The sequence below is a fragment of the Eucyclogobius newberryi genome, unplaced genomic scaffold (genome assembly GCF_026437365.1).
Source record: "Eucyclogobius newberryi isolate DKJ021-1_F unplaced genomic scaffold, fEucNew1.0.hap1 SCAF_3, whole genome shotgun sequence".
Classification (NCBI taxonomy): Eukaryota; Metazoa; Chordata; class Actinopteri; order Gobiiformes; family Gobiidae; genus Eucyclogobius; species Eucyclogobius newberryi.
In genome coordinates, this window is record NW_027315945.1 from 37,814,379 (window position 1) to 37,841,380 (window position 27,002).

The 27,002-nt window shown below is 48.3% G+C and overlaps 2 protein-coding genes across 2 annotated transcripts in view; one reads left to right on the forward strand and one right to left on the reverse strand.

The window, feature by feature from the left end:
- Positions 1–27,002, reverse strand: part of tgfb2 (transforming growth factor, beta 2) — a 63,672-nt gene that overhangs the window by 4,327 nt on the left and 32,343 nt on the right. The gene's annotated exons all lie outside the window — the stretch shown is intronic.
- LOC140374010 (tripartite motif-containing protein 16-like) lies at positions 4,385–13,004 on the forward strand. The gene is made up of 3 exons (XM_072460770.1): positions 4,385–5,653; positions 10,055–10,230; positions 12,947–13,004. The coding sequence occupies exons 1-3, from the start codon at positions 4,385–4,387 to the stop codon at positions 13,002–13,004; spliced, it is 1,503 nt and encodes a 500-aa protein (XP_072316871.1).

The window sequence follows — 27,002 nt, forward strand, 5'->3', positions numbered from 1 at the left end:
ACAGTCACGGTGGTTCTCAAACGTCTCGTGTGGGAACTCTTTTTGATGCAGGGCTGAAACAAGGTCCAAAGTGTAGTAATCCAATAACGGTTCACTGAACATACACAGAGGTTTTACGAGTTACATGAAAAAGACACAGGGTAAATACTTATATATTTGTATTTGTCTGTACGTGTACTCTAGCAGGATAACCTCAAATTGTCCTGTCAGCACATTGTCTTTACATTTCCCATCAATATTCCCTTTCATTTCAATTTATTTCCCATAAACTTTCCCGTACATTTGCACCAATTCCCCCCAAATGTTTCCTTTGATTTTCCACCATTTTTTAAAAGCTCTTTTTCCACCAAATTTCCTTCATTTTCCCACCATTTCTTTCTTTTCACGACTTGAACCGGCCGGACTCGTCTTTTTCCGCGGTAAAACCCGGAGCGCTTTCTTACTCGCCCGGTTCAGTCCAACGACAACATCGAACATTTGGGAGGAACTGGGAAATTCCTCTCTGAATATTTTTCTTTTACGTCAGCTGAAATTCGAGGTGATTTCTAAGAGCTCTTAAAGCCCCGTTAGCGGCGGGGGTCTCGGGCGGGGGTCTCGGGCGGGGGTCTCGGGCGAGGGTCTCGGGCGGGGGTCTCGGGCGGGGGAGCGGGCAGGGGTCTCGGGCGGGGGTCTCGGGCGGGGGTCTCGGGCGGGGGAGCGGGCATTTTTGGGAGCCGTAGTTTGGCGTTTTTGGGGCAAAGTGAACGAGAATGTTGTCGTTGGAGTCGGGTTCTGTGGCTAGAATAATGATTGTAATTTGTCGCGTCCCGGCTAACGTGCTCCGACACTCGGCCAGAATATCGCTTCCAAAACATCTGCTGTTTGTTGACTAAAGGTTTTAGTGTAATTGTGTTTATTGTGAGAAGAAACATGACAAGTTGAGCATTATTCACGAGTATTGGCAGCATGACCAAACAGGAGTGGATTTCCCTTTCATTCACAAGTCTGAGCTTTGTGACATCGAACTCTCTGAAATAGATTGTAATAATAATAATAATACTAAACGCTGATTTTGAAACCACGACAACAACAAAAACATTTGTTAAATGAAGGATTTGAGACATTTAATTATTCTGAAAAGCATTTAACAAATATAAATCCAACTGCATTCAAACACTTTAGAAACATGCAATCTAAAAAAATACAAATAAAAAACTTTAAAGAAAAGTTAAAAAGGCCAAAGAATGTATTGGTCGAATAATACATGCCTTGGCGATCGCTTCGCTGACTAAAAAGGGGGTGTGGCAAAAGGGGGTGTGGCAAAACGAATGTTGACGAATGTTATCCCAGTTTAGCAGTTTTCTTTAAATTAAACTTCTTGATTGTAAATTATGACATCACACCAGGAAGTAAGTAAGTCAAGTGTTATTATATAAAGCACATTTAAAAATACCACAATGTCTGTAAAGGCAATATAAAATACAATTAAAACGTACAAGACGCGTGAAAACAAGGTGAAATAACGCCACATGTTCTGCTCACCTTGTGCTAAAAGCCTGCGGAGACAAAAAGAAAATATTCAGAGATCGAGATGTTCTAATGCGCAGATGAAGACTATTCCACCACCTGCTACTGCAACGGCGCCGGCTTTTAACCGTGACCTCGGAACACCTGAGGTCATACCGTAACTGTTACCTGGGAAACTATGTCGTACGCCGGGCCAAAAACCCTCTGACGTCACAGAAATGATTATTTGACAAGTAAAAATATACAAAAACACTTTTATTTTGTCACTTTCAACAGTTTGAACTCTTCTACAGAAACCTGACACGATTGTTGTAACACTATCGTTTATATTGATGACGTCAGGTAGTTTCCCACCAAATAAAGTCAAGATTCAAAGCAATAGCAGTAGTAGTAGTAGTAGTAGTAGTAATTGTAGTACTGTAGACGGGGAGGAGTCTGGCCTGTGGTATTTGTGAAGGACCTGTGAAAACCCTGTCCCTGTCAGAGGTGCAATCCTCCAGACGGGTACAACCCCAGTGGCACCAAAAGACGGGTCAAATACAGAGGACACTGTTTAGAACACACCTCGTCGTTTGAATATCAAATCAAATCGTTGCACAATGTCAAGTTGACAATAGGAGTGTGCTAAAATATGAATTGTCTTTGAGTGTGTAGAAAAGTGCTATATAAGAAGTATGTTTTATTGTTATTATGATTATCATTATTTTAGTGTGATTCTAAATGTGGTGTTACAGTATCAATATCATGAAATATGGTTCTGACTAAAGTAGGGGAATCACACGGGATGAGAGAAGAAAAGGGTGGTGGCGAGAGGAAAATGTGGAGAGAGGGAAAGGAGAAGAGCGGGGGAGAGAAAGGTGGAAGAGAGCATGAGTCTGGTGGTCTATAGACTGTCTGACCCACAAAGCTACAGAGTTGAATCATGTCCTCTATTGACCTTATTCCGCCCCGCCCACTTTTCCTTCTTTCCCCATGTGATAGGCACTTCTGTTGTAATGGCACTTCCGGTCCAGCGGGAGCGCCGTTGGGTTAAATGGAGAAGAGGGAAAAGTCTCGCCGATGAAACATGATATAAAGAAGATTGTGATCCAATGTTCACGTGACCAACAAGTCAACAATGCACAGGTTTCCTGGGCCTGAAAACAGCTTTTTAGTTTGTGTAGAACTTATTTTCTCTGTGTTCACTAATACAACCGGAAGGATTACGTTGTCTCTTGTGGAATAAGGTGAATACTGACTTTTCAGAACTAAGCCATTACATGACATGTAAATGTCTTCATGTACTATTGTTAAAGAGCTAAAAAGTCTACAGGACAAAACCAACTAGGAATCAACCAGACCTAAACCAGGATTAGACCAGACACTCTGGTCACAGACACACAGAGTCCAGGATCCAGACCGGATCAAGGAGGGACTTTGAGGACGTGTCCAGAGCTGTGTCTGAACTCAGGGACAAACTGCAGGTGTTTCTGGAAGAGGCCAAAGTTAAAGTCCAGGATGAACTGAGGCCTGAGCCGTCGGTGTTTGTTGTTGTTGTTGTTGTTGTTGAATAAATATCTGAGTTCCCGGTCTAAATTCGCAAATTGACAATGACTCTTGGATGAGAGTCGAAACGTCTTGTTTTTTCTAAAACTGAATCCAGATAACTACAACTGAACCTTTTTCTACCACTGAGAAAGAGAAAGAAAGAGCAAAAAAAAATATTTTCTGTTTTGATATCATGGGCTTTGAAGACAATGAAACATAAACACAGCGATACGAATCAGCTCTGGGCGCTTTGAACTGAAGAATCAAGTCTAAAGAATCAAGTCAAAAGAATCAAGTCTAAAGAATAAAGTCTAAAGAATCAAGTCTGGCGGTAAAAACCCTTGGCAACCAGCCGCCATAAAACACCAAAGAAGAAGAAGAAGACGACATATAACTAGGAGCGACAAGAGAGAATAAAGTCTAAATTCTAAGACGTAAAACTACAGTAATGTAACACTTACCAACCGCCATAAAACACCAAAGAAGAAGTACCTTACCTTAACAGAATGGTGTAAAGCACATGCTTTGAAGACGTACAACTACAGTGGTTGGCAATAAGTGCACCTTTTCAGTTCTGCACTGTCCCAGAGGCTGTGTGGGACGTGGGTTTTTGTTTTTATCTCCCAAGGGCGGCGGCAGAACAAGTTTGAAACGCTTTGCTTTACCGACCAAGGATTTTTGTCAACTACAGCCGAGGCCACTTCCGCCATAAATGTGACGTGGAATTGACATTGTTTCCGCAAACACACGTCTACACCTCGCTCACTGCTGCTGATGTCTACTTCATATGACTTACTCTCCCTTTCTGGTCATATTTCGGTGTTTACAAGCTGTAAGTGCCTTACATGAATGTATATGTTTACACTCTGCATGTCCGCACTTTGCACTTTCACTCATTCTAATATCATTACCACGCTGATTGATTGATGCTCTAAAGTAATTATGTTCTTGTGACAAGGATAATAAATTCTTGAATCATTTATAGAGTCAAACCTATCCAGTGGTTTGTTCCACTTGGATTATTGGAGATCCATCACATCTGATCTTTAATCATTATTTGTTATTTATTTAATGATGGATGAACTTAACCTATGCAACAGAGACAAATGCCTGCGATCTTTGTCGGTATATTACATGTCTAAGTCATGTTTGTCATATTGTGGTCCCTTCGACACGGACTAAACCTCACCTAAAATGCTTTTTTTTTAGTAATTACGGGGAGACATGATTCTTTATGACCCACAGGTTAGAGTTAGTTTTGCAGCATAACCTTTAACCTTTTGTCTTTCCTTCTCTCTCTCTAAGTTTCTGTTATGAGGAAGTGACACTCCGGCTAATCTCAGAGGGAAAAATGGCGCAAAACATGTGGAATGTGGATGTGAAAGCTCTGAGCTGCTCCGTGTGTTTGGAGGACCTAAAGGAGCCGGTCACTATTCCCTGTGGACACAGCTACTGCAGCAGCTGCATCCACAGCCACTGGGACAGAGAGGAGACAGAGAGGCCGGTCTACAGCTGCCCTCAGTGCAGGCAGAGCTTCAGCCCCAGGCCTGTCCCGGGCAAAAACATCATGTTAGCAGGTTTAGTTGAGGAGCTGAAGAGGTGTGGGCTCACGGCGCCCCCTGCTGACCGCTGCTACGCCGCTCCTGGAGATGTGAGCTGTGACGTGTGCACTGGGAGGAAGCTGAAGGCGCTGCGCTCCTGTCTGCAGTGTGTGGCCTCTTACTGTGAGAGCCACCTCCAGCCTCATCATGACGCTGCAGCGCTTCAGAGACACCAGCTGGTGGCGCCCTCACACCACCTTCAGGAGAACCTGTGCTCTAAGCACAACGAGGTCAAGAAGATGTTCTGCCGCACCGACGGGCAGCTCCTGTGTGTGGTCTGCTGCATGGAGCATCACAAGGGCCACGACACCGTGTCCTCTGCCTCAGAGAGGGCCCAGAGGCAGGCACAGCTGCCGGCCAGGAGGGCCCAGCGGCTCCAGAGCATCTCTAAGCCGGACACGCTGTCCCTTACCCTCGACCACAACCAATTTATACTCCCTCTGGCCACAGACACACAGCACACAGAGTCCAGGATGCAGGCTGTGGTTCAAGTCCAGAAAGAACTGAGGCCTAATCAACACTGCAGAAATAAATTCCTCAGATATGCACAAGACATCACTCTGGACCCAAACACAGCAAGTAAACATCTGTCTCTGTCTGATGGAAACAGAAGAGTAGAATATGTGGATGAAGAGCACAGTTATCCTGATCATCCAGACAGATTCAGTAAGTTTCAGGTCCTGAGTCCAGAGGAGCTGACCGGCCGCTGTTACTGGGAGCTGGAGTGGAGGGAGGTGGTTCGAATAGCAGCTGCTTATAAAGACACTGAGAGAGACTGTGTGTTTGGAAACAATGATAAATCCTGGGCCTTACTCTGTCACAGTGGTGGTCACTCATTCGTGTTCAACAAAGTCTGGTCTGCGATCCCAGGTCCGGTCGGGTCCAGAATTGGTGTTTACCTGGACCACAGCGCAGGGGCTCTGTCCTTTTACAGCGTTCAGGGTCATGGCTATGAGCCCATGAGGCTCCTCCACAGAGTCCAGACTCAGTTCACTCAGCCGCTACACGCTGGAGTTTTTGTTAGTTTTGGTGACGCACATTTCCTTAAACTGAAAAAACCTCCTGAACTGTCACAGTCAAGACCTTTTTTATCCTGATCTTTTCCTTAACCCTTAAACTGGACTTGCTGCTCTCAGGACATAAACAAACTGCATCAGAACCAGAGTTTGAGAAGCACTGGAGGAAGAATAGAGAGATTTATGGAATCAAAATACAAACAATTATTATGGACAAAACTGTTTTTACTGCGTAATTTTATTGCTGACATTTTTATTATTTATTCTAAAATTAAGTAGTATTTGAACACCCTGCAATTTTGCAAACTCTCTCACTTATAAATTATGGAGGGGTCTGAACTTGTCATTGTAGGTGCATTTCCACTGTGAGAGACAGAATCTAAAAAATATTTTTAAATAATTTCATTGTATGTTATTGCTGCAAACAAGCATTTGAACACCTGCCAATCATCAAGAATTCCGGCTCTCAAAAACCTGTTAGTCTGCCTTTAAAAAGTCTACCTCTTCTCCACTTATTAATCTAAATTAGTAGCACCTGTTCGTTAGATGCATTAAGACCCCGGTCTACCCCACAATCTGTCAGACTCCAACTACTACCATGGGCAAGGCTAAAGAGCTGTCTAAAGATACCAGTATCAGGCAAGTCAAATGGACTCAAATGCTACACCGAATGGAGTAAACTCAAAAGGGAAATGTATAACTACAACTCCTCTGATGGATAATGATCAGATGAATTAAACTGAAAGTGTCCCGAGCAGAGTAATATGAACAGGAGATAAGAAAAAAAAAACTTCTTAAACAGATACATGTACAAGGCAAACAGGAGGCTTGAATGTCTGTGTTGACTGTTTGACAATCCAGCAGAGACTGAAGGGAGCGAGGGAGCATATATACCCCTAACGAGCTGCAGAGACCGGGAAAACAGGGCAGGGAGCAAAACACAAACTGGAGCAGAACTAGAACTGAACCAGGGAAAACAAAAACAAGAACAGAAACACATGATGATGACAACCAGAGACTGAACTGTAGACCTCCACAAGGCTGGAAAGGGAAACTGTTGGAGCAATGATTGGAAAATGGAAGAGGCTAAAGATGAGACTAAAGTCTCTTGAACTGGGGCTTCATGCAACATCTCACCTCGTGGGTATCAGTGATGATAAGGTGAGAAACCCAGAACTACAGGAGGAGCAGGTCAAGGACTTGAAGAGAGCTGGGACCACAAATTCAAAGGTTACTATGGTAACACACTACGCCGCCATGTTTAAAATCATGCATGGCACAGAAGGTTCCCCTGCTTAAGTCAGCACATAACACCGTCTGAAGTGTGACCATCTGGAGGATCCAGAGGAGTCATGGGAGAAAGTCATGTGGTCAAAGGAGACCAAAATAGAACTTTAATGGTATAAACTCCAATCGCTGTGTTTGAGGAAGAAGAATTAGGACCATCCCAAGAACACCATCTCAAGAACACCATCCCAAGAACACCATCCCAAGACCCAAGAACACCATCTCAAGAACACCATCCCAAGAACACCATCTCAAGAACACTATCCCAAGAACACTATCCCAAGAACACTATCCCATGAACACCATCCCAAGAACTCCATCCCAAGAACACTATCCCAAGAACATCATGTCAAGAACACCATCTCAAGAACACCATCCCAAGAACACCATCTCAAGAACACCATCCCAAGAACACCATCCCAAGAACACCATCTCAAGAACACCATCCCAAGAACATCATCCCAAGAACACCATCTCAAGAACACCATCCCAAGAACACCATCCCAAGAACACCATCTCAAGAACACCATCCCAAGAACACCATCCCAAGAACACCATCCCAAGAACACCATCTCAAGAACACTATCCCAAGAACACCATGTCAAGAACACTATCCCAAGAACACCATCCCAAGAACACCATCTCAAGAACACTATCCCAAGAACACCATGTCAAGAACACTATCCCAAGAACACCATGTCAAGAACACCATCTCAAGAACACCATCCCAAGAACACTATCCCAAGAACACCATCCCAAGAACACCATCTCAAGAACACTATCCCAAGAACACCATCTCAAGAACACTATCCCAAGAACACCATCCCAAGAACACCATCTCAAGAACACTATCCCAAGAACACCATGTCAAGAACACTATCCCAAGAACACCATGTCAAGAACACCATCTCAAGAACACCATCCCAAGAACACCATCCCAAGAACACCATCCCAAGAACACTATCCCAAGAACACCATTCCAAGAACACCATCTCAAGAACACCATGTCAAGAACACTATCCCAAGAACACCATCCCAAGAACACCATCTCAAGAACACCATGTCAAGAACACTATCCCAAGAACACCATGTCAAGAACACTATCCCAAGAACCCCATGTCAAGAACACCATCTCAAGAACACCATCCCAAGAACACCATCCCAAGAACACCATCTCAAGAACACTATCCCAAGAACACCATCTCAAGAACACCATCCCAAGAACACCATCCCAAGAACACCATCTCAAGAACACTATCCCAAGAACACCATCTCAAGAACACTATCCCAAGAACACCATGTCAAGAACACCATCTCAAGAACACCATCCCAAGAACACCATCCCAAGAACACCATCCCAAGAACACTATCCCAAGAACACCATCCCATGAACACTATCCCAAGAACACCATCCCAAGAACACCATCTCAAGAACACTATCCCAAGAACACCATCTCAAGAACACCATCCCTACTGTGAAGCATGGCGGAGGAAACATCCTGCTTCAAGAACTACAGGAAACGTTTGACTTCTGTAACTGTAAACAAGAGCTTCTGTACCAAATATTAACATTGATTTTATCATGTGTTTAAATACTTATTTGCAGCAATAAAATATCAATTGATAATTAAAAAATGTGTGATGTGATTTCCAGATTTTTCTATCACTGTGGAAATGCAGCTACGATGAACATTTCATACACCTCCATAATTTCTAAGTGGGAGAACAAATTGCACGGTGTTCAAATACCCACAGTATTTTTCACACTTTATAAGCTGTAGGAAGACTATTTGCTGCCTGCACAGCACTTTGGTCAGCGGAGGTTGTTTAAATGTGCTTTATAAATCAATTTGACAATGATATTGACTTATTTCTATTTGTAAAATTCAGAATAAATGTGTTTTCCTTTTCTGTGTTTTACATATACTTGCAATATATGGACCATGCCATGCATTGCGGACCATGCCACATCAATCAAATATGTTAGTGATTATGGGGATGATGACGGATTGGTGATGGATCGATGATGGATCGATGATGGATCGATAATGGATCGATGATGGCTGGGTAGAGACTCAGGATGGGGGCTCCATCTCGGGTAATCAGCCCAGATGATTCAGACCCCCCTCCTTAAGAGGTGTTCAGACCGCTGCGTCAATGGTCCAGTTTACATTCAAAGTCTTTGCGTTTTTGCGGCAGGAATCCTGCATTTTGAGCATCAGACGAGGGCGTTTGAGCGTTGGAGTGGCCAAGGCAGAAAGGTTGAACAAAGCTGAACTTTTTTGCGGCAGACGCAGCGCAGCAACCAATCAGAGATTACGCACTAGTGACTAGTGACTTGACCCGGAAGAAGGCCAAAAACAAAAACAAAAACAAACCCTGCAACGATAAAAAAAAATCCTCAAAACGCAGATCTTGGGAGAAAATTAAGATATGCACTAAACTCTTCTCACCTCTGAAGTATCTCGACCCAAACAAGCCCCGGAGCCGATCGCTTCCAAGAGCTTTTCTATTAAGAGTGTTTTTTTTTTTTAATCTGTTCTTTTACTTCTGTACCTAAATGTGTTGCAACACTTAAATTTCCCCATTGTGTGGACAAATAAAGGCTTATCTTATCTTATAAGTAGCACTGAAGTATAAGTCGCACCAGCCAAAAAAGGCATAATAGAGAAGAAAAAAACATATATAAGTCACACTGGAGTATGAAATGCGGTTGCAAGTGCAAAAATTACAAATAATATCACATATAAGTCCCTCCGGAGTATAGGTATACAAGTATATGAGTATAAATATAAGTATAAGTCGTACCCCATCCAAAACTGTGAAAAAAAAGTGCAACTTATAGTCCGGAAAATACGGTACTTACGTCTATGTGTCTAATACGTCGACAAAATGTAGCAAAAACACTAAACATTAGCAACAGTTTTCAGATTGAAATGTGCAAATTTTGATGAACATTTTGTAATACATTTTGTTCTAACATTTATGTGGGTCAAAGCACAGAAGAAATGTCCAAAATCATATCTCTGACTGTAGTATTTTCCTCTGGCACACTGGGCGGAGCCGGGCGAGCGTCAGGCTGTTACGTAACGCGGACTGGCATGTCGCTCCGCTCAGAATTATTATAGTCGTGTTGCCATCCAGAAACAGGACGGGCGCCAGCTGCGGCTCCATACGCCAAGTTTAACGCCAGGGCATTTCACGCAGGGCGACGACGGACTGACGGAGACGCCGGGACTAACTGGAGACCGAGCTATGGGCCAAAATGTCAACGGAAAAGTGTTGATTCTCACGCAAATATATAAGTTTTTTATATTGTTGAATTAAATTGTTTATAGTCAATTTGCACATTTATTTAATTTTTGAATCAGTTCACGATGGATTGGAGAAAAAATACTACAAATAAAAAACTAAAAAACATGAATAGTATTATGTGGGGTTGGATAGAAACAAAAATCACTGGCATCACTAGAACCAAAAGTAAACCAGTTCTAAACACGGACTGAAACGGTCTAAACCAGGTGTCATTATAGCTGCTGTTATGCTTCTGTTAAACAATGAGACATTTATGTATGAATTAGTCTTCAAAAGAGTGAAGACTATTCTTCTTGGAGTGAATCATTAACTGTTCCAGGACAGAACCAGGACAGAACAAGGACAGGACCAGGACAGAACCAGGACTGAACAAGGACAGGACCAGGACAGAACCAGGACTGAACCAGGACAGAACAAGGACAGGACCAGGACAGAACCAGGACAGAACCAGGACTGAACCAGGACTGAACCAGGACTGAACAAGGACAGAACCAGGACAGAAACAGGACTGAACCAGGACAGAACCAGGACAGAACAAGGAGAGAACCAGGACAGAACAAGGACTGAACCAGGACTGAACCAGGACAAAACCAGGACCGAACCATGACTAAACCAGCACAAAACCAGGACTGAACCAGGACTGAACCAGGACAAAACCAGGACCGAACCAGGACTAAACCAGCACAAAACCAGGACTGAACCAGGACTGAACCAGGACTGAACCAGGACAGAACCAGGACTGAACTAGGAGTGAACCAGGACTTAACCAGGACTGAACCCGGACTGAACTAGGACAAAACTAGGACCGAACCAGGACAGAACCAGGACAGAACCAGGACTGAACCAGGACAGAACCAGGACAGAACAAGGACAGAACAAGGACTGAACCAAGACTGAACCAGGACTGAACCAGGACAGAACAAGGACTGAACCAGGACTGAACCAGGACTGAACCAGGACTGAACTAGGAGTGAACCAGGACTGAACCAGGACTGAACCAGGACTGAACCAGGACAGAACCAGGACTGAATTAGGAGTGAACCAGGACTTAACCAGGACTGAACACGGACTGAACTAGGACAAAACTAGGACCGAACCAGGACTGAATCAGGACAGAACCAGGACAGAACCAGGACTGAACCAGGACAGAACCAGGACTGAACCAGGACAGAACCAGGACAGAACAAGGACTGAACCAAGACTGAACCAGGACTGAACCAGGACTAAACCAGCACAAAACCAGGACTGAACCAGGACTGAACCAGGACTGAACCAGGACAGAACCAGGACTGAACTAGGACTGAACCAGGACTGAACCAGGACCGAACCAGGACTGAACTAGGACAAAACTAGGACCGAACCAGGACCGAATCAGGACAGAACCAGGACAGAACCAGGACTGAACCAGGACTGAACCAGGACTGAACCAGGACAGAACCAGGACAGAACAAGGACTGAACCAGGACAGAACCAGGACAGAACAAGTACTGAACCAGAACAGAACCAGGACTGAACCAGGACAGAACCAGGACAGAACAAGGACTGAACCAGGACTGAACCAGGACAGAACCAGGACTAAAACAGGATGGGACCAGGACTAAACCCGGACTAAACCAGGACTGAACCAGGATAGAACCAGGACAGAACCAGGACTGAACAAGGACAGAACCAGAACTGAACCAGGACAGAACCAGGACAGAACCAGGATAGAACCAGGACAGAACCAGGACAGAACAAGGACAGAACAAGGACAGAACAAGGACTGAACCAGGGCAGAACCAGGATAGAACCAGGACAGAACCAGGACTGAACCAGGACAGAACCAGGATAGAACCAGGACAGAACCAGGGCAGAACCAGGATAGAACCAGGACAGAACCAGGACTGAACCTGGACAGAACCAGGACAGAACCAGGACAGAACTAGGACAGAACCAGGACAGAACCAGGACAGAACCAGGACAGAACCAGGACAGAACAAGGACGGAACCAGGACAGAACCAGGGCTCTCTCTGGTCTGTATCTGTTACACAATGGTCTTGGCGCGGCTCTCGCTCACAGTGAAGTCTAGGTCTTGCGTAATTGAAGAAAACGCTGAACGTCAACAACAGCATCAGAGGCGGACAGGATCTGCACCACTCACTTTATCCTTCACATTTATCAGGAGCATTTAGATATCTTATATTATGGTAACCGCCTCCAGAACCTCGGATTTTAGTTTGACACAATGAAATAGGGCTTATATTCCCTTATTCATTATTTCTATTGTTTTTGACCTTTCAACATCTTGAGTACCTTGAGTTTGGCTTCCGATGTCTGAGCTATGAGCGCCATCTACAGTTGTAATGGTTTAACAGTCTGGCTTTACATTCACGAACACCACAGAAGTTTCTCAGAGATCACGAAAACGTCACCGATCGGGAAAAATTCAGAACGGAGTGTTTCTGGCGGTCGGAGGGGAGAGGATTTCCTCACCAGGATTCCTCAAACTAGTGTGAATGAAGCTAAAATGTGCTCCAGCTGTGTTTGTGACGAGGAACAATGTTAGAACAGGGTTAAAAGGGATTTAAAAAAAAGTCAATTTAGCATGATACATGTCCTTTAACACTGATAAAGTCTCACAAAAGTGGAACATTTGTTAAATCCAGTTGAGAGAAAAGCACTTTCCTTTTTATAATCCTTTTCTGCTCGAACAGGCTGAAGTACGTCACCGTCACCACATTTGTTTTGGTTCGTTTGAGCTCGGAATTTTGAGTTCCGCCCAAACCACAGTGCTGCGCTGTGATTGGTCCAGGCTCCGTCCCACTGGTGGTTCGAACCCAATCGCAAAAGAAGATCGATAAACTCACATATTATCGGATTCACCATGGCAACCGGGTCAGCAAAGACGACAGACGAGGGTCAGCAAAGACGACACAGACTAGGGTCAGCAAAGACGATACAGACGAGGGTCAGCAAAGACGACACAGACTAGGGTCAGCAAAGACGACACAGACGAGGGTCAGCAAAGACGATACAAGACGAGGGTCAGCAAAGACGACACAGACGAGGGTCAGCAAAGACGATACAGACTAGGGTCAGCAAAGACGATACAGACGAGGGTCAGCAAAGACGACACAGACGAGGGTCAGCAAAGACGACACAGACTAGGGTCAGCAAAGACGACACAGACTAGGGTCAGCAAAGACGACACAGACGAGGGTCAGCAAAGACGACACAGACTAGGGTCAGCAAAGACGACACAGACGAGGGTCAGCAAAGACGACACAGACGAGGGTCAGCAAAGACGATACAGACGAGGGTCAGCAAAGACGATACAGACGAGGGTCAGCAAAGACGACACAGACGAGGGTCAGCAAAGACGACACAGACGAGGGTCAGCAAAGACGATACAGACGAGGGTCAGCAAAGACGACACAGACTAGGGTCAGCAAAGACGACACAGACGAGGGTCAGCAAAGACGATACAGACGAGGGTCAGCAAAGACGACACAGACGAGGGTCAGCAAAGACGATACAAGACGAGGGTCAGCAAAGACGATACAAGACGAGGGTCAGCAAAGACGATACAGACGAGGGTCAGCAAAGACGATACAAGACGAGGGTCAGCAAAGACGATACAGACGAGGGTCAGCAAAGACGATACAAGACGAGGGTCAGCAAAGACGATACAAGACGAGGGTCAGCAAAGACGATACAAGACGAGGGTCAGCAAAGACGACACAGACGAGGGTCAGCAATCGAAATTGTGAAATTGTGATGAAACTGGGCCAAAACCTGAACCCGGGGCCAAACCCTTACCATAGACCAGGAATCCGTTGCATATAGGACTAAACGGGACTAAACGGGACTAAACAGGACTAAACAGGACTAAACAGGACCAAACAGGACCAAACAGGACCAAACCGGGACAAGAGAGAAGCCTAAAAGGTAGAGTTTGGATCTTCTTTCACAAAGTTGTGATGCGTGTGATTGACAGGTTGACAGACATTACAGAGAGAGACGTGACACCAGAGCAGACTAAAACTACATGTCACTTTATTGTCAAGTTACAATACACGTTTTAGTATCTATTAGTATTTGTTTTATTGTCAAACCCGGTAAACGTTGAATGAGATGTTTACACATGACCACATCCTGACAGTGGGGGGCAGTGTTGTGATGAACTGAATATAAACCGGATTATCAAACAAACGAAACACAACTCCACGATTTTGATGCTACAAACGTGATTTAAAGCTCATAAAAGTGTCTTTGAGAGAATGTGGAAGATTCTAAATATTGAGTTTGCACTTCTGTAACACGGACACACAGTCCAATGTCCAATGTCAATGACCGCAGTGACCGCAGTGACCACACAGTGACCACAGTGACCACAGTGAACACAGCAACCACAGTGACCCCAGTGACCGCAGTGTCCACAGCGACCACAGCGACCACACAGTGACCCCAGTGACCCCAGTGACCGCAGTGTCTACAGTGTTCACAGTGTCCACAGTGACCACAGTGACCGCAGTGACCACAGAGTGACCACAGTGACCACAGTGACCACACAGTGACCACACAGTGACCACAGTGTTCACAGTGACCACAGTGACCACAGTGACCACAGTGACCCCAGTGACCACAGTGTTCACAGTGACCACAGTGACCACAGCGACCACAGTGACCCCAGTGACCGCAGTGTCCACAGCGACCACAGCGACCACACAGTGACCACAGCGACCACAGTGACCACAGTGACCGCAGTGACCACAGAGTGACCACAGTGACCACAGTGACCACACAGTGACCACACAGTGACCACAGTGTTCACAGTGACCACAGTGACCACAGTGACCACAGTGACCCCAGTGACCACAGTGTTCACAGTGACCACAGTGACCACAGCGACCACAGTGACCCCAGTGACCGCAGTGTCCACAGCGACCACAGCGACCACACAGTGACCACAGCGACCACAGTGTTCACAGTGACCACAGCGACCACAGTGTTCACAGTGACCATAGTGACCACAGTGACCACAGTGACCCCAGTGACCACAGTGTTCACAGTGACCAGAGTGACCACAGTGACCCCAGTGACCACAGTGACCACACAGTGACCACAGTGACCACAGTGTTCACAGTGACCACAGCGACCACACAGTGACCCCAGTGACCCCAGTGACCGCAGTGTCTACAGTGTTCACAGTGTCCACAGTGACCACAGTGACCCCAGTGACCGCAGTGTCTACAGTGTTCACAGTGTCCACAGTGACCACAGTGACCGCAGTGACCGCAGTGACCACACAGTGACCACAGTGACCACAGTGACCACACAGTGACCACACAGTGACCACAGTGTTCACAGTGACCACAGTGACCACAGCGACCACAGTGACCCCAGTGACCACAGTGTTCACAGTGACCACAGTGACCACAGCGACCACAGTGACCCCAGTGACCGCAGTGTCCACAGCGACCACAGCAACCACACAGTGACCACAGCGACCACAGTGTTCACAGTGACCATAGTGACCACAGTGACCACAGTGACCCCAGTGACCACAGTGTTCACAGTGACCACAGTGACCCCAGTGACCACAGTGACCACACAGTGACCACAGTGACCACAGTGTTCACAGTGACCACAGTGACCACAGTGACCACAGTGTTCACAGTGACCACAGTGACCACACAGTGACCACAGTGTCCACAGTGACCCCAGTGACCACAGTGTTCACAGTGACCACAGTGACCACAGTGACCACAGTGACCCCAGTGACCACACAGTGACCCCAGTGACCCCAGTGACCACAGCGACCACAGTGTCCACAGTGACAACAGCGACCACAGTGACCACAGTGTCCACAGTGACCACAGTGACCACACAGCGACCACAGTGTCCACAGTGACCACAGTGACCACAGTGACCACAGCGACCACAGTGACCCCAGTAACCACAGTGTTCACAGTGTTCACAGTGACCACAGTGACCACAGTGACCCCAGTGACCACACAGTGACCACAGTGACCACAGTGTTCACAGTGACCACAGTGATCACAGTGACCACACAGTGACCACAGTGACCACAGTGACCCCAGTGACCACAGTGTTCACAGTGACCACAGTGACCACAGTGACCACAGTGTTCACAGTGTTCACAGTGACCACAGTGACCACAGTGACCCCAGTGACCACAGTGACCACACAGTGACCACAGTGACCACAGTGTCCACAGAGTGACCACAGTGACCACAGTGTCCACAGTGACCACAGCGACCACAGCGACCACAGTGACCACAGTGTCCACAGTGACCACAGTGACCACATAGCGACCACAGTGTCTACAGTGACCACAGTGACCAGTGTTCACAGTGTTCACAGTGACCACAGTGACCACAGTGACCCCAGTGACCACACAGTGTCCACAGTGACCACAGTGACCACAGTGACCACAGTGTTCACAGTGTTCACAGTGACCACAGTGACCACACAGTGTCCACAGTGTCCACAGTGACCACAGTGACCACAGTGTTCACAGTGACCACAGTGACCACACAGTGACCACAGTGTCCACAGTGACCCCAGTGACCACAGTGTTCACAGTGACCACAGTGACCCCAGTGACCCCAGTGACCCCAGTGACCACACAGTGACCCCAGTGACCCCAGTGACCACAGCGACCACAGTGTCCATAGTGACCACAGTGACCACAGTGACCCCAGTGACCACAGTGTTCACAGTGACCACAGTGACCACAGTGACCACAGTGACCACACAGTGTCCACAGTGACCACAGTGACCACAGTGACCACAGTGTTCACAGTGTTCACAGTGACCACAGTGACCACACATCGTCCACAGTGTCCACAGTGACCACAGTGACCACAGTGTTCACAGTGTTCACAGTGACCACAGTGTTCACAGTGACCACAGTGACCACACAGTGACCACAGTGTCCACAGTGACCCCAGTGACCACAGTGTTCACAGTGACCACAGTGACCCCAGTGACCCCAGTGACCACACAGTGACCCCAGTGACCCCAGTGACCACAGCGACCACAGTGTCCATAGTGACCACAGTGACCACAGTGACCCCAATGACCACAGTGTTCACAGTGACCACAGTGACCACACAGTGACCACAGTGTCCACAGTGACCCCAGTGACCACAGTGTTCACAGTGACCACAGTGACCACAGTGACCCCAGTGACCCCAGTGACCACACAGTGACCCCAGTGACCCCAGTGACCACAGCGACCACAGTGTCCACAGTGACCACAGCGACCACAGTGACCACAGTGTCCACAGTGACCACAGTGACCACACAGCGACCACAGTGTCCACAGTGACCACAGTGACCCCAGTGACCACAGTGTTCACAGTGTTCACAGTGACCACAGTGACCACAGTGACCCCAGTGACCACACAGTGACCACAGTGACCACAGTGTTCACAGTGACCACAGTGATCACAGTGACCACACAGTGACCACAGTGTTCACAGTGACCACAGTGACCACAGTGTTCACAGTGTTCACAGTGACCACAGTGACCACAGTGACCCCAGTGACCACAGTGTTCACAGTGACCACAGTGACCACAGTGACCACAGTGTTCACAGTGTTCACAGTGACCACAGTGACCACAGTGACCCCAGTGACCACAGTGACCACACAGTGACCACAGTGACCACAGTGACCACAGTGTCCACAGTGACCACAGCGACCACAGCGACCACAGTGACCACAGTGACCACAGTGACCACAGTGACCACAGTGACCACATAGCCACATAGCGACCACAGTGTCTACAGTGACCACAGTGACCACAGTGTTCACAGTGTTCACAGTGACCACAGTGACCACAGTGACCCCAGTGACCACACAGTGTCCACAGTGTCCACAGTGACCACACAGTGTCCACAGTGTTCACAGTGTTCACAGTGACCACAGTGACCACAGTGTTCACAGTGTTCACAGTGACCACAGTGACCACAGTGACCACAGTGTTCACAGTGACCACAGTGACCACACAGTGTCCACAGTGTCCACAGTGACCACAGTGACCACAGTGTTCACAGTGACCACAGCGACCACAGTGTCCACAGTGTCCACAGTGACCACAGTGACCACAGTGTTCACAGAGACCACAGTGACCACACAGTGTCCACAGTGTCCACAGTGTCCACAGTGACCACAGTGACCACAGTGACCACAGTGTTCACAGTGACCACAGTGACCACAGTGACCACCACAGTGACCACAGTGTTCACAGTGACCACAGTGACCACACAGTGTCCACAGTGTCCACAGTGACCACAGTGACCACAGTGTTCACAGTGACCACAGCGACCACAGTGTCCACAGTGACCACAGTGTCCACAGTGTCCACAGTGACCACAGTGACCACAGTGTTCACAGTGACCACAGTGACCACAGTGACCACAGTGACCACAGTGACCACCACAGTGACCACAGTGTTCACAGTGACCACAGTGACCACACAGTGTCCACAGTGTCCACAGTGACCACAGTGACCACAGTGTTCACAGTGACCACAGCGACCACAGTGTCCACAGTGACCACAGTGTTCACAGTGACCACAGTGACCACACAGTGTCCACAGTGTCCACAGTGACCACAGTGACCACAGTGTTCACAGTGACCACAGCGACCACAGTGTCCACAGTGTCCACAGTGACCACAGTGACCACAGTGTTCACAGTGACCACAGCGACCACAGTGACCACAGTGACCACAGTGACCACAGCTGCTTCTGCCATCAACCACAAGAAAGACATCAACGTCAGAGCAAAATAACATCTGATCAGAGGTCAGTATTTCTGTTACATTTACTCTGGACAGTCCGTCTCTGGAAAGTCCGTCTGGAGCTCTGGACAGTCCGTCTCTGGAAAGTCCGTCTGGAGCTCTGGACAGTCCGTCTCTGGACAGTCCGTCTGGTTTGTTTTTCCGCTCGGAGTGAAAACAGCACCTTTTCCTCGACTCCTCAAATAACACAGAGCTTTGAATTCCTAAGAGACAAAGTGCCACGTACCCAACAAGCACCTGCTTTAGACCGGGTTTAGACCTGCTTTAGACCGGGTTTAGACCTGCTTTAGACCTGCTTTAGACCGGGTTTAGACCTGCTTTAGACCTGCTTTAGACCGGGTTTAGACCTGCTTTAGACCTGCTTTAGACCAGCTTTAGACCTGCTTTAGACCGGGTTTAGACCGGCTTTAGACCGGGTTTAGACCTGCTTTAGACCGGGTTTAGACCGGGTTTAGACCTGCTTTAGACCGGGTTTAGACCTGCTTTAGACCGGGTTTAGACCGGGTTTAGACCGGGTTTAGACCGAGTTTAGACCGGGTTTAGACCTGCTTTAGACCGGGTTTAGACCGGGTTTAGACCGGGTTTAGACCGAGTTTAGACCGGGTTTAGACCTGCTTTAGACCGGGTTTAGACCGGGTTTAGACCTGCTTTAGATCGGGTTTAGACCGGGTTTAGACCGGGTTTAGACCGGGTTTAGACCTGGTTTAGACCGGGTTTAGAGAGGGTTTAGACCGGGTTTAGACCGGGTTTAGACCGGGTTTGGACCGGGTTTAGACCTGGTTTGGACCGGGTTTAGACCTGGTTTAGAACGGGTTTAGAGAGGGTTTAGAGAGGGTTTAGACCGGGTTCAGACCGGGTTTAGAGAGGGTTTAGACCGGGTTTAGACCGGGTTTAGACCTGGTTTGGACCTGGTTTAGACCGGGTTTAGACCGGGTTTAGACCTGGTTTAGACCGGGTTTAGACAGGGTTTAGACCTGGTTTAGACCTGGTTTAGAACGGGTTTAGACCTGGTTTAGACCTGGTTTAGACCGGGTTTAGACCGGGTTTAGACCGGGTTTAGACTGGGTTTAGACCGCGTTTAGACCGGGTTTAGACCTGGTTTAGACCGGGTTCAGACCAGGTTCAGAGCACAGCACAAGCAACGCCGCCATGACAACCACAGCCCAGGCAACGCCGCCATGACGACCCCAGCCAAGGCAACGCCGCCATGACGACCCCAGCCCAGGCAACGCCGCCATGACGACCACAGCCCAGGCAACGCCGCAGCCGCTGGTGCATTTGCAGTAATGTTACAGTGGCAGAAGCTCCTCTTGTACTTTACTGCAACTTGGACTAAAACAAGGTCTACAACTATTTTACTGGCACTTCAAAAGGACCAGGACTAAACCCAGGCCAAACCAGGACTAAACCAGGACTAAACCCAGGCCAAACCAGGACTAAACCAGGACTAAACCCAGGCCAAACCAGGACTAAACCAGGACTAAACCCAGGCCAAACCAGGACTAAACCAGGACTAAACCCAGGCCAAACCAGGACTAAACCAGGACTAAACCCAGGCCAAACCAGGACTAAACCAGGACAAAACCCAGGACAAACCAGGACTAAACCCAGGCCAAACCAGGACTAAACCAGGACTAAACCCAGGCCAAACCAGGACTAAACCAGGACTAAACCCAGGCCAAACCAGGACTAAACCAGGACTAAACCCAGGCCAAACCAGGACTAAACCAGGACTAAACCCAGGCCAAACCAGGACTAAACCAGGACTAAACCCAGGCCAAACCAGGACTAAACCAGGACTAAACCCAGGCCAAACCAGGACTAAACCCAGGCAAAACCAGGACTAAACCAGGACTAAACCCAGGCCAAACCAGGACTAAACCAGGACTAAACCCAGGCCAAACCAGGACTAAACCAGGACAAAACCCAGGCCAAACCAGGACTAAAACAGGACTAAACCCAGGCCAAACCAGGACTAAACCCAGGCCAAACCAGGACTAAACCAGGACTAAACCCAGGCCAAACCAGGACTAAACCAGGACTAAACCCAGGCCAAACCAGGACTAAACCAGGACTAAACCCAGGCCAAACCAGGACTAAACCCAGGCCAAACCAGGACTAAACCAGGACTAAACCCAGGCCAAACCAGGACTAAACCAGGACTAAACCCAGGCCAAACCATGACTAAACCAGGACTAAACCCAGGCCAAACCAGGACTAAACCCAGGCCAAACCAGGACTAAACCAGGACTAAACCCAGGCCGAACCAGGACTAAACCAGGACTAAACCCAGGCCAAAACAGGACTAAAACAGGACTAAACCCAGGACAAACCAGGACTAAACCCAGGCCAAACCAGGACTAAACCAGAACTAAACCCAGGCCAAACCAGGACTAAACCAGGACTAAACCCAGGCCAAACCAGGACTAAACCAGGACTAAACCCAGGCCAAACCAGGACTAAACCCAGGCCAAACCAGGACTAAACCAGGACTAAACCCAGGCCAAACCAGGACTAAACCAGGACAAAACCCAGGCCAAACCAGGACTAAACCAGGACTAAACCCAGGCCAAACCAGGACTAAACCCAGGCAAAACCAGGACTAAACCAGGACTAAACCCAGGCCAAACCAGGACTAAACCAGGACTAAACCCAGGCCAAACCAGGACTAAACCAGGACAAAACCCAGGCCAAACCAGGACTAAAACAGGACTAAACCCAGGCCAAACCAGGACTAAACCCAGGCCAAACCAGGACTAAACCAGGACTAAACCCAGGCCAAACCAGGACTAAACCAGGACTAAACCCAGGCCAAACCAGGACTAAACCAGGACTAAACCCAGGCCAAACCAGGACTAAACCCAGGCCAAACCAGGACTAAACCAGGACTAAACCCAGGCCAAACCAGGACTAAACCAGGACTAAACCCAGGCCAAACCAGGACTAAACCAGGACTAAACCCAGGCCAAACCAGGACTAAACCCAGGCCAAACCAGGACTAAACCAGGACTAAACCCAGGCCGAACCAGGACTAAACCAGGACTAAACCCAGGCCAAAACAGGACTAAAACAGGACTAAACCCAGGACAAACCAGGACTAAACCCAGGCCAAACCAGGACTAAACCAGAACTAAACCCAGGCCAAACCAGGACTAAACCAGGACTAAACCCAGGCCAAACCAGGACTAAACCAGGACTAAACCCAGGCCAAACCAGGACTAAACCAGGGCCAAACCAGGACTAAACCAGGACTAAACCCAGGCCAAACCAGGACTAAACCAGGACTAAACCCAGGCCAAACCAGGACTAAACCAGGACTAAACCCAGGCCAAACCAGGACTAAACCAGGACAAAACCCAGGACAAACCAGGACTAAACCCAGGCCAAACCAGGACTAAACCAGGACTAAACCCAGGCCAAACCAGGACTAAACCAGGACTAAACCCAGGCCAAACCAGGACTAAACCAGGACTAAACCCAGGCCAAACCAGGACTAAACCAGGACTAAACCCAGGCCAAACCAGGACTAAACCAGGACTAAACCCAGGCCAAACCAGGACTAAACCAGGACTAAACCCAGGCCAAACCAGGACTAAACCCAGGCAAAACCAGGACTAAACCAGGACTAAACCCAGGCCAAACCAGGACTAAACCAGGACTAAACCCAGGCCAAACCAGGACTAAACCAGGACAAAACCCAGGCCAAACCAGGACTAAAACAGGACTAAACCCAGGCCAAACCAGGACTAAACCCAGGCCAAACCAGGACTAAACCAGGACTAAACCCAGGCCAAACCAGGACTAAACCAGGACTAAACCCAGGCCAAACCAGGACTAAACCAGGACTAAACCCAGGCCAAACCAGGACTAAACCCAGGCCAAACCAGGACTAAACCAGGACTAAACCCAGGCCAAACCAGGACTAAACCAGGACTAAACCCAGGCCAAACCATGACTAAACCAGGACTAAACCCAGGCCAAACCAGGACTAAACCCAGGCCAAACCAGGACTAAACCAGGACTAAACCCAGGCCGAACCAGGACTAAACCAGGACTAAACCCAGGCCAAAACAGGACTAAAACAGGACTAAACCCAGGACAAACCAGGACTAAACCCAGGCCAAACCAGGACTAAACCAGAACTAAACCCAGGCCAAACCAGGACTAAACCAGGACTAAACCCAGGCCAAACCAGGACTAAACCAGGACTAAACCCAGGCCAAACCAGGACTAAACCCAGGCTAAACCAGGACTAAACCAGGACTAAACCCAGGCCAAACCAGGACTAAACCAGGACTAAACCCAGGCCAAACCAGGACTAAACCAGGACTAAACCCAGGCCAAACCAGGACTAAACCCAGGCAAAACCAGGACTAAACCAGGACTAAACCCAGGCCAAACCAGGACTAAACCAGGACTAAACCCAGGCCAAACCAGGACTAAACCAGGACTAAACCCAGGCCAAACCAGGACTAAACCCAGGCCAAACCAGGACTAAACCAGGACTAAACCCAGGCCAAACCAGGACTAAACCAGGACTAAACCCAGGCCAAACCATGACTAAACCAGGACTAAACCCAGGCCAAACCAGGACTAAACCCAGGCCAAACCAGGACTAAACCAGGACTAAACCCAGGCCGAACCAGGACTAAACCAGGACTAAACCCAGGCCAAAACAGGACTAAAACAGGACTAAACCCAGGACAAACCAGGACTAAACCCAGGCCAAACCAGGACTAAACCAGAACTAAAGCCAGGCCAAACCAGGACTAAACCAGGACTAAACCCAGGCCAAACCAGGACTAAACCAGGACTAAACCCAGGCCAAACCAGGACTAAACCCAGGCCAAACCAGGACTAAACCAGGACTAAACCCAGGCCAAACCAGGACTAAACCAGGACTAAACCCAGGCCAAACCAGGACTAAACCAGGACTAAACCCAGGCAAAACCAGGACTAAACCCAGGCAAAACCAGGACTAAACCAGGACTAAACCCAGGCCAAACCAGGACTAAACCAGGACTAAACCCAGGCCAAACCAGGACTAAACCAGGACAAAACCCAGGCCAAACCAGGACTAAAACAGGACTAAACCCAGGCCAAACCAGGACTAAACCCAGGCCAAACCAGGACTAAACCAGGACTAAACCCAGGCCAAACCAGGACTAAACCAGGACTAAACCCAGGCCAAACCAGGACTAAACCAGGACTAAACCCAGGCCAAACCAGGACTAAACCCAGGCCAAACCAGGACTAAACCAGGACTAAACCCAGGCCAAACCAGGACTAAACCAGGACTAAACCCAGGCCAAACCATGACTAAACCAGGACTAAACCCAGGCCAAACCAGGACTAAACCCAGGCCAAACCAGGACTAAACCAGGACTAAACCCAGGCCGAACCAGGACTAAACCAGGACTAAACCCAGGCCAAAACAGGACTAAAACAGGACTAAACCCAGGACAAACCAGGACTAAACCCAGGCCAAACCAGGACTAAACCAGAACTAAACCCAGGCCAAACCAGGACTAAACCAGGACTAAACCCAGGCCAAACCAGGACTAAACCAGGACTAAACCCAGGCCAAACCAGGACTAAACCCAGGCCAAACCAGGACTAAACCAGGACTAAACCCAGGCCAAACCAGGACTAAACCAGGACTAAACCCAGGCCAAACCAGGACTAAACCAGGACTAAACCCAGGCCAAACCAGGACTAAACCAGGACAAAACCCAGGACAAACCAGGACTAAACCCAGGCCAAACCAGGACTAAACCAGGACTAAACCCAGGCCAAACCAGGACTAAACCAGGACTAAACCCAGGCCAAACCAGGACTAAACCAGGACTAAACCCAGGCCAAACCAGGACTAAACCAGGACTAAACCCAGGCCAAACCAGGACTAAACCAGGACTAAACCCAGGCCAAACCAGGACTAAACCAGGACTAAACCCAGGCCAAACCAGGACTAAACCCAGGCAAAACCAGGACTAAACCAGGACTAAACCCAGGCCAAACCAGGACTAAACCAGGACTAAACCCAGGCCAAACCAGGACTAAACCAGGACAAAACCCAGGCCAAACCAGGACTAAAACAGGACTAAACCCAGGCCAAACCAGGACTAAACCCAGGCCAAACCAGGACTAAACCAGGACTAAACCCAGGCCAAACCAGGACTAAACCAGGACTAAACCCAGGCCAAACCAGGACTAAACCAGGACTAAACCCAGGCCAAACCAGGACTAAACCCAGGCCAAACCAGGACTAAACCAGGACTAAACCCAGGCCAAACCAGGACTAAACCAGGACTAAACCCAGGCCAAACCATGACTAAACCAGGACTAAACCCAGGCCAAACCAGGACTAAACCCAGGCCAAACCAGGACTAAACCAGGACTAAACCCAGGCCGAACCAGGACTAAACCAGGACTAAACCCAGGCCAAAACAGGACTAAAACAGGACTAAACCCAGGACAAACCAGGACTAAACCCAGGCCAAACCAGGACTAAACCAGAACTAAACCCAGGCCAAACCAGGACTAAACCAGGACTAAACCCAGGCCAAACCAGGACTAAACCAGGACTAAACCCAGGCCAAACCAGGACTAAACCCAGGCTAAACCAGGACTAAACCAGGACTAAACCCAGGCCAAACCAGGACTAAACCAGGACTAAACCCAGGCCAAACCAGGACTAAACCAGGACTAAACCCAGGCCAAACCAGGACTAAACCCAGGCAAAACCAGGACTAAACCAGGACTAAACCCAGGCCAAACCAGGACTAAACCAGGACTAAACCCAGGCCAAACCAGGACTAAACCAGGACAAAACCCAGGCCAAACCAGGACTAAACCCAGGCCAAACCAGGACTAAACCAGGACTAAACCCAGGCCAAACCAGGACTAAACCAGGACTAAACCCAGGCCAAACCAGGACTAAACCAGGACTAAACCCAGGCCAAACCAGGACTAAACCCAGGCCAAACCAGGACTAAACCAGGACTAAACCCAGGCCAAACCAGGACTAAACCAGGACTAAACCAGGACTAAACCCAGGCCAAACCATGACTAAACCAGGACTAAACCCAGGCCAAACCAGGACTAAACCCAGGCCAAACCAGGACTAAACCAGGACTAAACCCAGGCCGAACCAGGACTAAACCAGGACTAAACCCAGGCCAAAACAGGACTAAAACAGGACTAAACCCAGGAAAAACCAGGACTAAACCCAGGCCAAACCAGGACTAAACCAGAACTAAACCCAGGCCAAACCAGGACTAAACCAGGACTAAACCCAGGCCAAACCAGGACTAAACCAGGACTAAACCCAGGCCAAACCAGGACTAAACCCAGGCCAAACCAGGACTAAACCAGGACTAAACCCAGGCCAAACCAGGACTAAACCAGGACTAAACCCAGGCCAAACTAGGACTAAACCCAGGCCAAACCAGGACTAAACCAGGACTAAACCCAGGCCAAACCAGGACTAAACCAGGACTAAACCCAGGCCAAACCAGGACTAAACCAGGACTAAACCAGGACTAAACCCAGGCCAAACCAGGACTAAACCAGGACTAAACCCAGGCCAAACCAGGACTAAACCCAGGCCAAAACAGGACTAAACCAGGACTAAACCCAGGCCAAACCAGGACTAAACCAGGACTAAACCCAGGCCAAACCAGGACTAAATCAGGACTAAACCCAGGACCAAACCAGGACTAAACCAGGACTAAACCCAGGCCAAACCAGGACTAAACCCAGGCAAAACCAGGACTAAACCAGGACTAAACCCAGGCCAAACCAGGACTAAACCAGGACTAAACCCAGGCCAAACCAGGACTAAACCAGGACTAAACCCAGGCCAAACCAGGACTAAACCCAGGCCAAACCAGGACTAAACCAGGACTAAACCCAGTCCAAACCAGGACTAAACCC